Source organism: Protopterus annectens, chromosome 12.part0 (assembly GCF_019279795.1).
Source record: "Protopterus annectens isolate FY-2018-M chromosome 12.part0, PAN1.0, whole genome shotgun sequence".
Lineage (NCBI taxonomy): Eukaryota > Metazoa > Chordata > Ceratodontiformes > Protopteridae > Protopterus > Protopterus annectens.
In genome coordinates, this window is record NC_056746.1 from 282374340 (window position 1) to 282388483 (window position 14144).

At 45.4% G+C, this 14144-nt stretch overlaps 1 protein-coding gene across 1 annotated transcript in view; it reads left to right on the forward strand.

Moving 5' to 3' along the window:
• LOC122816509 (CREB binding protein) overlaps nucleotides 1-14144 on the forward strand; it is a gene marked incomplete in the record, with an annotated part of 4149155 nt that overhangs the window by 3479364 nt on the left and 655647 nt on the right. Inside the window, 3 exon segments of the mRNA XM_044089341.1 lie at nucleotides 1519-1596; nucleotides 2086-2153; nucleotides 2477-2627. Coding sequence (XP_043945276.1) covers nucleotides 1519-1596; nucleotides 2086-2153; nucleotides 2477-2627 — 297 coding nt within the window.

The following is a 14144-nucleotide window of genomic DNA, read 5'->3' on the forward strand; positions in this document are numbered from 1 at the left end:
GCCTTTTACACCTGGTTGACTTTTTCGAAACAGTCACTAGAGCCATTGATGAGGGCAAAGCAGTCCATAAAGCATGCCTGGACTTGGCTAAGGCCTTCGACACAATACCCCACTCAGGCATCATAGATAAGCTCAACAGCTTAAAAGTAAACCCTTATGTCACTAGATGGGTTGCAAACTGGCTAAAGGACAGAGCCCATAAAGTTAAAATCGCTGGAGCAATGTCAGACTCAAAGCCAGTCACAAGTGGTGTCCCACAGGGATCTGTCCTGGGACCCCTCTTGTTCGGCATTTACTTCTCAGATGTTAAAGCAAACATGGGAGGGCTGTGGCTGACAAAGTTCGTAGATGACTGCAAACTAGGCGCCATAGTCGATACAGCAGCAGACACACACATCCTACAAAAAGGCCTCACAGAAACGGACAACTGGTGCCGGAGTCACGGCCTTAAACTAAATGCCAAAAAATGTATAGTCATCCCCTTTGGGAAAAACAAAGTACCCACAAATTATCACATAGACAGCAACCCACTGAGTACGGAATAAGTAATCCGAGACCTAGGGACCCAAGTTGACAGCGATCTCTCATTTGACACCCACGTTGCCAAAGTGGTTAGAAAAATATTCTACCTTGCACACCTCATCATGAAGGGATTCACATCCAGATCCAAGGATGTCATTGTACCCCTATATTCCTCCCTCATCAGACCCATGATTGCGTACAATGCCCCATTTGTTATGTACCTCACCCGACATTTGCAACAGCTGGAGAGACCACAAAAGTACCTCACCAAGAGGATCAAGGGTCTCCAACATATGTCTTATTCTGCCAGACTAAAGAAACTTCAGCTCTATTCAGTAGCATACCGCCTGCTCAGAGGTGATCTCTGCCTGACGTACAAGGCCATGTCAAATCAGGATCTGATGGACATGCTCCACCTCATAAAATCCAGATCCATCAGGACCACGAGAGCTAAAGACTTAAACCTCGGCACAAGTATGAATAGGACATGCTGGAGGGATAGATTCATAACCCAGAGGCTTCCCATGCTTTGGAACAAGATCCCAGTTCGTATTAGGCAGAGCCCCTCACTGACTCTCTTCAAGAGAAATCTTGATGAGTGGATGGGAGATCGTAAGTTTACCCCAGGGGTCACATCTGTGTCACTGCTAGACAGGGGCACAGTAAACTAATTCTGTTATATAACGGGACCTTCATTGTGTCACTACTAGACAGAGGCACAGTATTCTAAATTTATTCTGTACTTTTTTTGTACCATTTCATGGGGTGGCAAAAGCCACATCACTATGGCTAGGCTTACAAATGCCCCAGGGCAGATAGCCTAGTACTATACTATGAAACTATGAAACTAAGAATGAATGAAGGAGGATCAGTAAGGAGAATGTTAAACAAATTTTAAATTACATTAGATGTACTGATGACCATAGAAGACGAGCAAGAGTGTGTATTGATTGAGTAATACCAGTTCTGCTTTTAAAACTATTGTCTTTCCCCTAGGTTTTTGGACTGTAAAGAATGTGGGCGTAAGATGCACCAAATTTGTGTGTTGCACTATGAAATCATCTGGCCAACAGGGTGAGATATATGTTTAATGTTTTGGTTTATGCTTGCACATGTACTACATTTACTCACATCCCCTTCATGAGGGAGGCAGCACTGCTACCATCATGATGCATTAGAGACTGTAAGGCTAGATCACTTTTGATATAATTTTTTTTTGTGTGCTACCTTTTTCTTTTCTTTCTCTCTCTCTCTCTCTCTTCCTCATTGCGGTTTACATAATTTTAAATCTGTTTTGAAGTAGAATAGTGTCTGTGAACTCCACTAATCCTTCATAAACCAAAAATCTAATGCAGAGCTTGAAGTAATTCCATAGTGGTTTAAAGAAAGGCAGCAAGTCTACCAAGCATGTAGGACAGTGTTCTTGTTTTGATGTTTCTCTAGTCTCTAAAGTCAAATAATGTCTGTGAAATTAATAGATGTCAGCATGGCATAAAGAAGAGGAAGCACAAGGCAGATGTAAAAAAAAATAAAACTATTTTTTGTTTTTATGATTTCCTGCAGCTTTATTTGTGATAACTGCTTAAAGAAGACTGGGAGAACAAGGAAGGAGAACAAATTCACTGCCAAGAGTAAGTACTTTTGATTCCATAGTGTGTTATTCAAATAATAGAAAAGTAAAAAGAGCCCTACAACACATACTTCTATGGCTGAATTTGCTCAAGATTGTTAGTATTGCTGATCTATTAATCTGACTGATTAATCAAACTTTGTATTAAAAGTACATGGTGGTGGTTGATTAGGTCATCCTTTCAGATTTTTGAACACAGCTCCCTGTTTGATCAGTTGAAGCTAATGAGGTATTTTCACTCTGGAGAAAAAAACTGGTTAATTGCATATCTTTTTTTTTTTTTTTTGTAATTCTTGTGTGTTAAGTTAATACTTCTTGTTTTAGGATTACAAACTACTAGGTTGGGTAACCACTTAGAAGACCGAGTGAATAAATTTCTACGACGTCAGAACCACCCTGAAGCTGGAGAGGTTTTTATCCGAGTAGTAGCCAGCTCTGATAAAACAGTTGAAGTCAAGCCAGGAATGAAATCAAGGTTAGGTTATCCTTCTTAACTTTCTGACTAGCATTTCTTAGTTCTCATTTGTTGCTTTCCAGTAAGATTTGATTTTGCTTGTGTATGAATAGATTTTAAGCAAAAGCACAAAAATCCAATGCATAATACTGGTGCTTGTACATTGTTGTTTTCTACCTTAGCATTGAAAAGAATGAATGTCTTGCTCAGTGTGTGGTGTGTATGTCACTTCACATTCAGAGGCATATAGTTGTAATACAAAAGAAACTAAACATTTAGCTGCTTTTAAGAGTCTTTTGTTGTATCTCCTTGATGAGAGAAGGAGATTCATTTCTCACTTTGAGAAGATGCCGCTGTTTCTTGTGGTAAGATTTTTTTTTTTGTGACATTCTTCCACTATCAGTTTGATGTTTTCTTTTGATGCTTTTGTAGTTGTGGGGTGCTTTTGTCCTCTGCTGTGATATGCCACTCAGGCCTACCCCCTAATCCTACAAGCATTTTTCTACTGCATGCACAGCTCAGATCTTTCTGTGGAAAGGTTCTTGAAGTTACATAAAACCATTGCTCGTATGACCACCAGATCACAAGGCAAGACCCTCCAGTATTGGCTTTACTTCTTGGGTGAGGAGCATGTTGTGAAACACTGCCACAAGGGTCAGAGTTGCAACCTGGTCATCTAATGTTGCAGGAGGGAGAAGTTTTTGTCCTACTTCATTTCTTAGAGAATGGTGCTGGTAGTTGAATGTATCCATGTTTGAGATTAGTGGGAGTTTTCTTTACGTAGCCCTATACCTTTATCAGATTACAGTCAGAAGAAGAAAGAAGTATAGGGCAGACATTGGCCTAACCTCCTTGAAGTAAGTTAGCTGCATTTTGTGTCCTCACCATTGTCTGGCAATAACTGAAGCTGACACCCATCTTCTGACTCAGATGAGGAATAACTCTCTCCTCCCAAGAAGGCAGAAACATACAATGTGAGAGTGTTCAATCTCGCCGTTTGTTCTTACACACGGGTTTGGAGCCGATCCTCGGCTCCGAGTCGGCTGCATCGCAAAGCTCTGAATCTCAGAAAAGCTTGAGACCAGCCCATATCCCACAATCCTCCCTGCCATTACTCCGATCTAGTTTGCCGCTGCAACAGATCGGATCGAGGAGAGCTCGGACCAGAAAAAAACTTGATATTTGGTTACAGTTTACATATAAGCTGCTTATTTTTTTGCTGAAATAAGTTTATATTGCTTAAGTAGTATATAGAAGTGCTGTGTGTGTGTGTTATTTTCATATATATCCCCTTTTATTCTTCAGGCACCTTTTTGTGGCCTAACCCTTTTTTTCTCTGGGTGTGGTTTGTGAGTGTCTTGTATACTTATATAAGGTTTTTCTAGACATATATATATATATATATATATATATATATATATATATATATATATATATATATACATTTATAGGATTTAGGCATTAATAGTAGTTTTTCTCTTATATCTGCCTAATGAAGTGTTTGTTATATTTAGTCATGTCGGAGAAAGCTAAATCCGGCTTTAAGAGATGTCAGTGTGGGCAGAAAATGTCCATTACTGACAATCATGCTTCCTGCGTTTACTGTCTTGGTCCTCTCCACCTTCAAGAGGACTGTTCTATTTGTCATTCCTTTAGCGGGAGGGTCATTACAGATAGAAGCAGGAAGCTTATAGACAGAGGATTACTTAAGCCTGCCTTTCAAGAGGCTTTGGACAAGTCGGATCAGGCTTCTAAATCCTCGAAGGCGTCGAAGATGTCGGAGCCCATGTCATCGGCTCTGAGTTCATCTTCTAGGGTTCGTTCGCCGGCTCCACAGACCTCGGGGCCGAGCGTCGAACGTTTATCTTTCCCTGAGCCCCAGATCTTGGAACCGGTGTCGGAGCTGCCACCACCGTCCATTCTTCGGTCGGTGCCATCTTCGGCTCCTTCGACCCATTCTTCCAGACCGTTATCTGAGACAGATGTGGATCGTGTCGTGCAGAAACTCATGGAAAACACGGCCCTTTCCAAGTTGATTGCAGTTTCCTCCCAGTTGGTGTCGAAACTAGAAGGTCTCCCCATATCTCCAACGGGTCCTCCTTTGAGACCCATCCAGATCTCGGAGCCGGGAGAGGATGACCTGATGATAGCGGAGCCCTCGGTGCTAAAAACGTCCATTGCACGATCAGCACCATTGACTTTGACTCCTTCGGAACTGGTAGGGGAGTCGCGGAGCCGACGGTCTCTCCTCAGTTCCGGGACCGAGAGTCGTACCGACCTGTCGGTGCCGACTCTCCCTCTCGGGGCCTCGGCGCAGACTAGCTCGGCTCTGTCCTCTGGGTCGGAGCCCACGGCACCTGGGTCTGGGATGCTCCCGTGTTCTTCGGAACCGGGGAAGCCCTCGGCCCGGGGTTCGGGGGCCTTTGACCTTATGAGGAAAGTATTGTCTGCACAGACAACCACTTCATCAGAGGAATCTTCTCCTTCCCCAAAAGGGCCGCTTTCTGTTTCTGCTCCCATGACCCATCCAAAGCGTAGAGCCCCATTGCCTCAGCCACCCCCAGAGGGTTCCCCCTGTTCCTTGGAGGCCTCACCAGAAGCCCCCTCTGATGGGGTCCCGAGGAAACGGTTGTGCAAGAGGCGGCACATAGATTCCCCACAGGAATCTCTAACGTCTGACACCGACTTGGATGAGGCAGAGGGGTCCCCAAATCACCCTCTGAGGATGTGTCATTTGCAGACATCCTGGAGATCTTGAAACAGAGGGGTGATTGGCAATCCCTAGCCCCCACTGAGGACGGGTCGGTGCTGCTGAAGGCTTTTGGGGCTCAACCTTCTACCTCCTGGGTGACTCCGCCCTTCGATGAATTAATGGACTTGATTGCTCGAAGGGCATGGGAGGCACCTGACACAGTGGAACCAGTCCCTAGGAAACCAAACAAGTTTATCACCGCCCCCCCAAGATAAAACTTATCTCACCAAGGGAGTTTCGTTCGACACTATGGTGGTAGCGGCAGCCACGAAAAAGGAGATGTCTGAGTCTTCCTCATCTGTTCATCCTCCTAATAAGGACTCTAGGACTATGGACAGATATGGGAAGCGCATTTTTAGTTCAGCGACTTTTTCCATGCGTTCGCTAAACTATTTGACTCATTTCACACGTCTGCAGAGGGATCTCATCAAGGAGCTGACAGATAACCTCCAGGGTAACACAGATGCTGCTGTTTCAGATAAGGTAACAGCACAACTTAACACCCTTACCTCCATAGTAAACTCATCCATGAGGCTCATCTCGTATGCAGCCGAAGGATCGAGTAGAGCTTCAGCGATTGCTCTTCAAAGACAATCATGGATGCGGCTGTGCTCCTTTGCGGAAGCCTTCAAGTCTTCTTTTGCCAGTGCCCCTTTTGATGGTGCCACACTCTTCGGGCCCAAGGTTAAGGAGACTCTGACTCGGTGTGAGCAAGAGGGAAAGACCGTGTCTGCTGTCGGGGTCTGTTTTTCCGCTCCTACTAGACCGTACCCCAAAGGGCAACGAGGTGGGAAAATGTGGTTCCGTAAGAATCAGGGATCTTTCCAAGCCACACAGAGTGATACCCCCTCCAGAGGCAGAAGGGGGGGGTAGAAATGGAAGACGCCGCCCCGGCGGCAGAGGGGGTCAGTATAACCAAGGCGACAGGGATTCCGTCCCTGCGAAGCCTTTCCAGCACTCCTGAAGGGAGGCCCGGCTGTCCTGCTCTGGAGGCAGTCGGGGGTCGCTTGGCTTTATACCCACTGGCCTGCTAAATATTACTTCGGATTCCTGGGTAAAAAGCATTATAACCAGAGGATACAAAATCCCCTTCACATCAACTCCACCTCTACAAAGAAGGTTTCCAGATGTGCCACCCTGTCTGTGAAACCCAGTAGCTGTAGAAAGTTCAAAGCTGCTCGAAAACAGAGTCATCCAACCAGTCCCGGCGGACCAAAGAGGATCCGGAACTTACTCAAGGTTCTTTTTAGTTCCAAAAAAGACAGGAGACTGGAGACCGATCTTAGATCTCAGCAATCTCAACACCTTTGTGAAGAAGGAAAAGTTCCGGATGGTCACACTTCAATCGATCCTTCCATTCTTACAGAAGGACGATTGGATGTGCTCTGTATATCTCAAAGGCGCGTACTACCACATCAAACTGGCCAGACCGTCCAGAGATCACCTGCACTTCCGGCTGGGAGCCAGTCACTTTCAGTTTCGAGCTCTGCCCTTTGGACTCACCTCAGCCCCCAGGGTATTCACCAAATGCATGGCAGTAGTTGCGTCTCACTTGAGACGACAAGGATTCCAGGTGTTTCCCTATCTGGACGACTGGCTCCTCACCGCCACCACCGAGCGTCGCCTCTTGCAAGCCAGAGACTACACAGTCAACCTTTGTTCCCACTTAGGGATTTCGATAAACTTCGAAAAGTCTTGCTTATCGCCCTCACAGCGTATTTCATTCATCGGAGCAGACCTAGATACACGATCAACACTGCTAAAGCTCCCTCCAATAAGGGCGTCAACGCTCAAACAGCAGGTTCTTCTTCTACTAGAGAGCAAGAAAGCCCCGGCCAAACTGGTGTTGAAAGTTTTGGGACTAATGGCAGCGTCACTAATCGCAGTTCCTATGGGAAGATTACACATGAGGATCCTACAATGGCTGCTCTTCGCGCAGTGGTCGTTCCAACACTTACCCCTAGCGCACGAGATTCTGATAACAGACTCTTGCAGACGGGACCTCTCATGGTGGGTGTGCAATCAGAACCTCACTGTGAGTTGTCCGTTTGTTCTACCCAGTCCAACGGCCAGAATAACCACAGACGCTTCCCTGATAGGGTGGGGGGGCCTTTTTCAGGGAAGAACAGTCCAAGGGGAATGGTCCAACATAGAGTGCACTCTACACATAAATGTTCTGGAGCTGAGAGAGGTATTCCTGGCGTTGCAACACTTCTAAGCCCTCTTACCTCTAGGAACAATAGCAGTTCAGATGGACAACATGTCTGTGGTCTGGTACATAAACAAGCAAGGGGGAACCAGGTCTTACCCGTTATGCAGAGAGGCCATGAGAATTTGGCAGTGGGCAGATTCCACGGGTCGCTTTCTGATAGCACCGCACATCCCGGGGTCATCCAACGTCATTGCGGACAGGTTGAGCAGAGCTATCCTGTTACCTCACAAGTGGTCCCTCAATCCACAGACGGCGGAAAAGATCTTCCGCAAATGGGGCCAGCCTTGCTGTGATCTGTTTGCTTCCCCGTTGAATGCAAAATGCAGAAGCTACTTTGCCCTTCTACCCCCTCCGGGGGATGACCCCAGGGACGCACTGATACACGATTGGCCCCCGGGTCTCCTATACATATTTCCACCTACTCCCTTGATTCCCAGATTTCTACAGAAAGCCAGGAACCTGGAAAGGACAAAAATACTCCTACTCCCATTCTGGCCTCGGCAGATATGGTTCCCCTTTCTTCGAGCCTGTCAATTAGAGGAACCGTGGATTCTGGACCCAGTACCAGATCTACTGACCCGTCTCTTCAGTCTCTCAAACTAGCAGCTTGGCTGCTCCGCTTCCCTGCTTTGCCAGGTCTGATCTACTCTCCCCGGCAGTTCAACACATTCTGGTTGCTTCTCATAAAGCTTCCACTACTAAACTCTACAGGAGTAAGTGGAAACGCTTTGTGTACTGGGCGTCTAGCCAGCACTTAGACCCATTGGTAGCTCCTCTACATAAAGTTTTAGAATTGTTATCTATCCTCTTTCATGAAGGAGCTTCTACTTCCACACTAAGAGTACAGTTTGCGGCCATATCAGACTTCCGTATTGGTGAGGAAGGTTCTCCCATTATGTCTCACAGACTTTGTAAGGCCTTTATGAAAGGAACCTTCCATCTTAGACCGCCCGTCAGAAAACCTTTCTTTCCATGGAGCTTGAATTTGTTACTTTCGCAACTCATGTTGCCACCCTTTGAACCTGTTTCGTCCTGCCTCTTAAAGTTCTTATCGTGGAAGACGCTGTTCCTCGTCGCTGTGACCTCAGCTCGTAGAGTGTCAGAGTTGCAAGCATTATCGGTCAGACCACCTTACTTGATATTCCATCCAGATAGAGTCTCTTTGCGTACAAATCCATCTTTCCTTCCAAAGGTATGTTCAGTTACGAATATTAACCAGTCTATAGAACTCCCTACCTTTTTCAAGGACCATACCAACAAATTGGAGTATATGCTGCACAAGTTGGATGTTCACAGGCAATTAAGATTTTATTTGGAAAGGACCAAAGCTTACAGGAAAACAGATCAGCTCTTCGTCGCGTTTGCAGACAATAAAAAGGGCATGGCAATTACTAAACGTACACTACCTAAATGGCTTGCTGACTGCATAGCCTTTGTATACTCTAAATCAAATCAGTCCTTACCCACCAAACCTAAGGCCCATTCTACCAGATCGTCTCCACTTCCTTAGCTCATGCAGCTCGCTTGCCTTTGGACACTATTTGTGCAGCAGCCATGTGGTCTAAGCCACATACTTTCATCACTCATTACAGAGTGGACAAAGTCTCCAAAGACAGGACATTGTTTGGTTCCACTGTGCTTAGGAACGTTCTTCCATAAGTCACTCAGGGTGACGGAGCTAGGGACGCTGCCCGTGTGTAAGAACAAATGGCGAGATTGAACACTCTCACATAAAGAAGTTATGTCCTTACCATAACGTTCCATGTGGAGTGTTCATCTCGCCTTTGTTCTTACATTCCCTTCCTTCCCCTCCCCATGTGTTTTGGAAGAACTGGTAGGATTAGATTCTGATCGACTTGTCTTAACCCCTTCCGGGGTGTATGGTCCCATCTATCATGGGGTATATATTTCTACCATTAGTTATTGCTATGGTGAGAGAGTGTCTCTGAATGTCTGAGAGAGTGTATAGTTCTTGCACCGGAGGTGTTGGATTTTTTGGTCTGGTTTGTTTGCAAACTAGATCTGAGTAATGGCAGGGAGGATTGTCGGATATGGGCTGGTCTCGAGCTTCTCTGAAATTCAGAGCTTTGCGATGCAGCCGACTCGGAGCCGAGGATCGTCTCAGAACCTGTGTGTAAGAACAAAGGCGAGATGAACACTCCACATGGAACGTTATGGTAAGGACATAACTTCTTTTTTTCTCCTTTTGAACCTGCTCATGAGACTTACATGAAGTTCTTGTCTCTGAAAATAGTGTTACTCATTTGATTTCTGCAGAAAGAGTATCTGAGTTACAAGCTGTTATTGTGATTCACACATATCACACTTTTCAAAGTTCGGGTAACTTTGAAAGCAAATACTGCTGTTTTGCTTAAAGTGCTTTCAGAGTTTAAATATAAAAAAATGAGACAGACAAAATTTTGCACAATCACAGTGCCCACAGGCAACTCAGATGCCACATTGACAGGACAAAATTTTTCAGGAATTCTAATCAGCTGATTTTTCCTCTGAATGTAAGTAAAAGGGACAATCAGTGTCAAAACTGAGAATTTCTAAATGGTCGTCACCATTGTGAGAAGTGGTTATTCTTGCTGTGGTAGCCCTTTTTGTTATTTTCTCCATAACAATTCACTTCCAGGCAAGGTCAGGACCCACTTGTAACATGATTGTGTCTACTTCTGTGGCTTTTTGGAAAGGGGTGGACTCTAGAAGTACACAAAATGCAACAACTTGGTCATCTCTGCAGACCTTTACCAAGCACTGCAAACTGCATTCTTTCTCTAGATCTAGAACAGGCTTCGCTAGGACCATTCTCCAGGTGTCCTTGACTCTGATCTTCCTCCTGCCTCCTTTTCCTTCTGTGCTTTGGTATTTGTCCCATATAGCTTGGAGTACTGTAACAGTGATCCGGTTGAACATGTACCATTATGGTAAGCATACATACACAACAGTACTTTTCCTTTAGGTATATGTTTATTGTGTTTCACTGTTACAGTGATAACTATATGGGTTATTCTTACAGTGGAGCCCTTACCCAACCTGAGTACCAAAGAATGTTCTTTTTTGCTCTAACCAGTGTCAGAAAAAGTCAACAATTGTCTTGCCTGTGGAAAGCAAATACCTCACAGAGATGTTCATTCTTACTGCGTCACCTGTTTAGGCCCAGACCACGATGTCCCTCGCTGTCGGTTTTGTGCCTTGTTTAACACCCGAACCTTTTGTCGTCGGGCTATTTTTGTAGCTAAATTCTTTCGCTCTCGTTCTCCATATTCTGAAATGGCTTTGGTAAGCCAACCGACTACCGATCTTCCGAAAATCCACAAAGATAAAGACAGAGATAGACCGGATAGGTCAAAAACTGCCAAAGACGCTTCCGTTAAGCTAGTCACCAGTCCACTGGTACTCAGTGAGACGCCTTTGCAGCCCCTGATGCCTGCTTCTACAGATTTGCAGGCCTCTGCTGAGACCCATTCGGTATGCCGCAAGATGCTTCTTCGACTATAGAACCTGCGGATGTCTCTACCTTGGATGGGTCCGGAGCCACTTTGCAGGCACCGGCTTCTGAGGATGTATTCCGACCTGCCGATATTCGCATTAAACCGACAGCTTCTTTTTTAGCTAAAACTACCGAGTTTCTCAGGCCCAGAGTACGCACTACGCCTAGAAAACCAATGACCAAAGGGCATGCTCAAGCTCCCATACCTTAAAAACAAATGCTTAGAATGGCTGAAGACCTTATCACCCTAATTAGAGGAAGCCAGCCTTTCCTTACCAAGAGACCACAAATTGAGTTTCTTTCTGATTCTACAGACCACGAGTCCAATGACTCTGACCCTTCTGATTACCAGGACATACCCTTATCTCCCTTTGAGGATTCAGATGCAGAGGAATCCATTCCCTCTGCCTCCCCTCCAGAGGATTTTTCTTTTGGTGAAACCTTGCATACTTTAAGAGAGCTTTTCCCCTGGGAATGCCAGGATTGTCCTCAGTCCAAAAAGAGACTCAGAGAATTTTTAGAGTTGCCTAAGCACAGGCCCCTAGCTATACCCCCTCTCCTGGATTTTGTATATGATGTCTTCATGGAGTCCAGTCTTACTCCAGACACTTTACCACCGGACCCTAGAAAACCTGACAGGTACTACAAAGTACCTGATTCTCACAAATTTCTCTTTAAGAATCCTACTGCGGATCCAGAGACCATTTCCCAGGGGCCTAAAGGTATTAAGGCTACTACAGCCAAAAACCCTACTCCTTCAGACAGGGATTCCAGAGCTTTAGACAGATGGGGTAAGAAGGTATATACCTCTGCAACTCTGGCCATCAGGGCAATGAATTGCCAGATGTTCATCGTGTTACACTGCTGCAGTCATCACACTTGGGTTATCCTGCTGTCAGGCGGTCCCGCAGTCGGCCAGAGTTCCAAAGTCTTGGTCCGGCGTCGGTTGCTGTCGCGTCTTCCCTGACATCAGTGTGACAGGGGTATATAAGAGCCATCTGATGCCATTTTCTCCAGTCTTTCTTGCCACGCGGTGCCCGAAGCAGAAGCAGTTTGCAAGTGCCGGTCGGCCAACTCCTGAGATTTTCAAATCGAATTTCAGACCGAAGTCTTCAGTAAAGCTAAGTACCCTATTGGGGAACCTTTTCTTGCCTCAGTCCGATGTCAGAAAAAGTTAACAACTGCATTTCTTGTGGGAAGCAAATACCTCATAAGGACTTTCATTCTTATTGTATATTCCTTGCCTAAGTCCAGACCACGACATCACAGGTTGTCGGTTTTGTGCTAGGTTTAACAAACGAACTACAAAACGTCAGTTTGATTTCGCCCGGCATTATTTTGGTAGGAAATTTAATTATACCATGCCGTCGGAGCAACCGATGACCGGAATGCATAACAAACGCAAAGATAAGGACAGGCAGCTGAGACCCAAACCGGACTCCGAGACCTCTGCTAGGCCAGTCGCCGGTTCTCCGGTTTTCAGTGAGGTGCCTACGCAGCCCCTGACTACTGCTGATTCAGAACCCCAGGCGGCATCCGATTCCCAAGATGAGATTGCTAGGCCTCCACAACCTTTATCTTTATGCCCTTCCGACTCCATGGCTGAAGGAGATTCCGGTGCAGTTGAAACGCCCTCAGTTGCAGAAGGTGTCTTCAGACCGACTACACTCACTATTAAATCCTATGCAAAGCTGAAAACTCCTTTAAAAGCAAAGAAGACTGTACAGCAGTTTCCAGTACAAGGCCCCATGCCTAAGAAACAGATGCTTAAGATGGCTGAAGAGTTAATTACCCTAATCAGGGGTTCCCATCCCCCTCCTGATAAAAGGCCTAGACAGGAGGAGGACTATGTTTCCTCTGGCCAGGTTTCAATTTCCTCAGATTCTTCTGAGGAACAGGAATATTCTTTTCCCCCTTATGAAGGTTCTGATGCTGAAGAGTCTATTCCTTCAGCATCTCCCCCAGAAGACTACTCTTTTGGGGATACTTTACATACCATGAGGGAACATTTCCACTGGGAAGGCCAGGATTACTCTGATTCTAAGAAAAGGCTCCGAGAGTTCCTTTTACTACCCCAGCACAGACCACTTGCTATCCCACCAGTGTTAGACATTGTGGATAATGTTTATTCAAAATCTAGCCTTAACCCAGATTCACTACCTCCTGCACCAGCCAAACCAGACAGATACTACAGAGTCCCTGACTCACACAAATTCCTATATAAAAGCCCTGTTGCTGACCCAGAAACCATTTCCCAGGGTCCCAAAGGGGTTAAAGCCTCTATTGCTAAAAATCCTGTACCCTCTGAAAGGGATTCTAGAGCACTAGACAGATGGGGAAAGAAAATATATACCTCAGCTACTCTAGCTATGAGGGCCTTAAATTGCCAGTTTCACATGCTGAAATATCAACAATATTTGATGTCTCAATTAAAACAAAAAATGATCACACATACAGAGCAGCCTGATTACAAGGAAATGCAAGATTTGTTGCATGCAGCTGAACAAGTGGGAAAACATACTTTGCAATGTGGATTTGATTCATTGGAAGCTTCTTGTAGAGCAGCAGTGACAGGGTCTGTCATAAGTAGGCATGCTTGGTTAAAAGAACAAACTTTACCTGATCATGTAAAAGCAAAGTTATTGGATACATCTTTACAGCAGGATGTTTTATTTGGTGTAAAAGCAGAAGACGTTTTAAAGAAAATGGAGGATAAGGCAAAATCTATGCAGACGGTCAAGGATTTTTTACAGGTTCAACCCCCTCGTTTCAACAGAAATTGGCCAACCAAAAACTGGTCCTTTCCAGCTTCTGACAGACCACAGAGGGGCAAATACAGATGCCCAAGAGGTAGAGGTCAGTCAGAAGGCTCTTACAAGCCTCGACAATGGGGTGCCACAACCCAGAAAGGAGGAGAAGACAGGTCTCAAACTACCAGAAGACAAACGCAATGACTTACCCCTCAGACTGCCAAGCAAATCCCTCTTGGCAGCTCCCTTGGGAGGAAAGCTAACACTTTTTGCAGACAACTGGCGTATCATCACAAAAGACAAATGGGTCCTAAATATTGTATCTCAA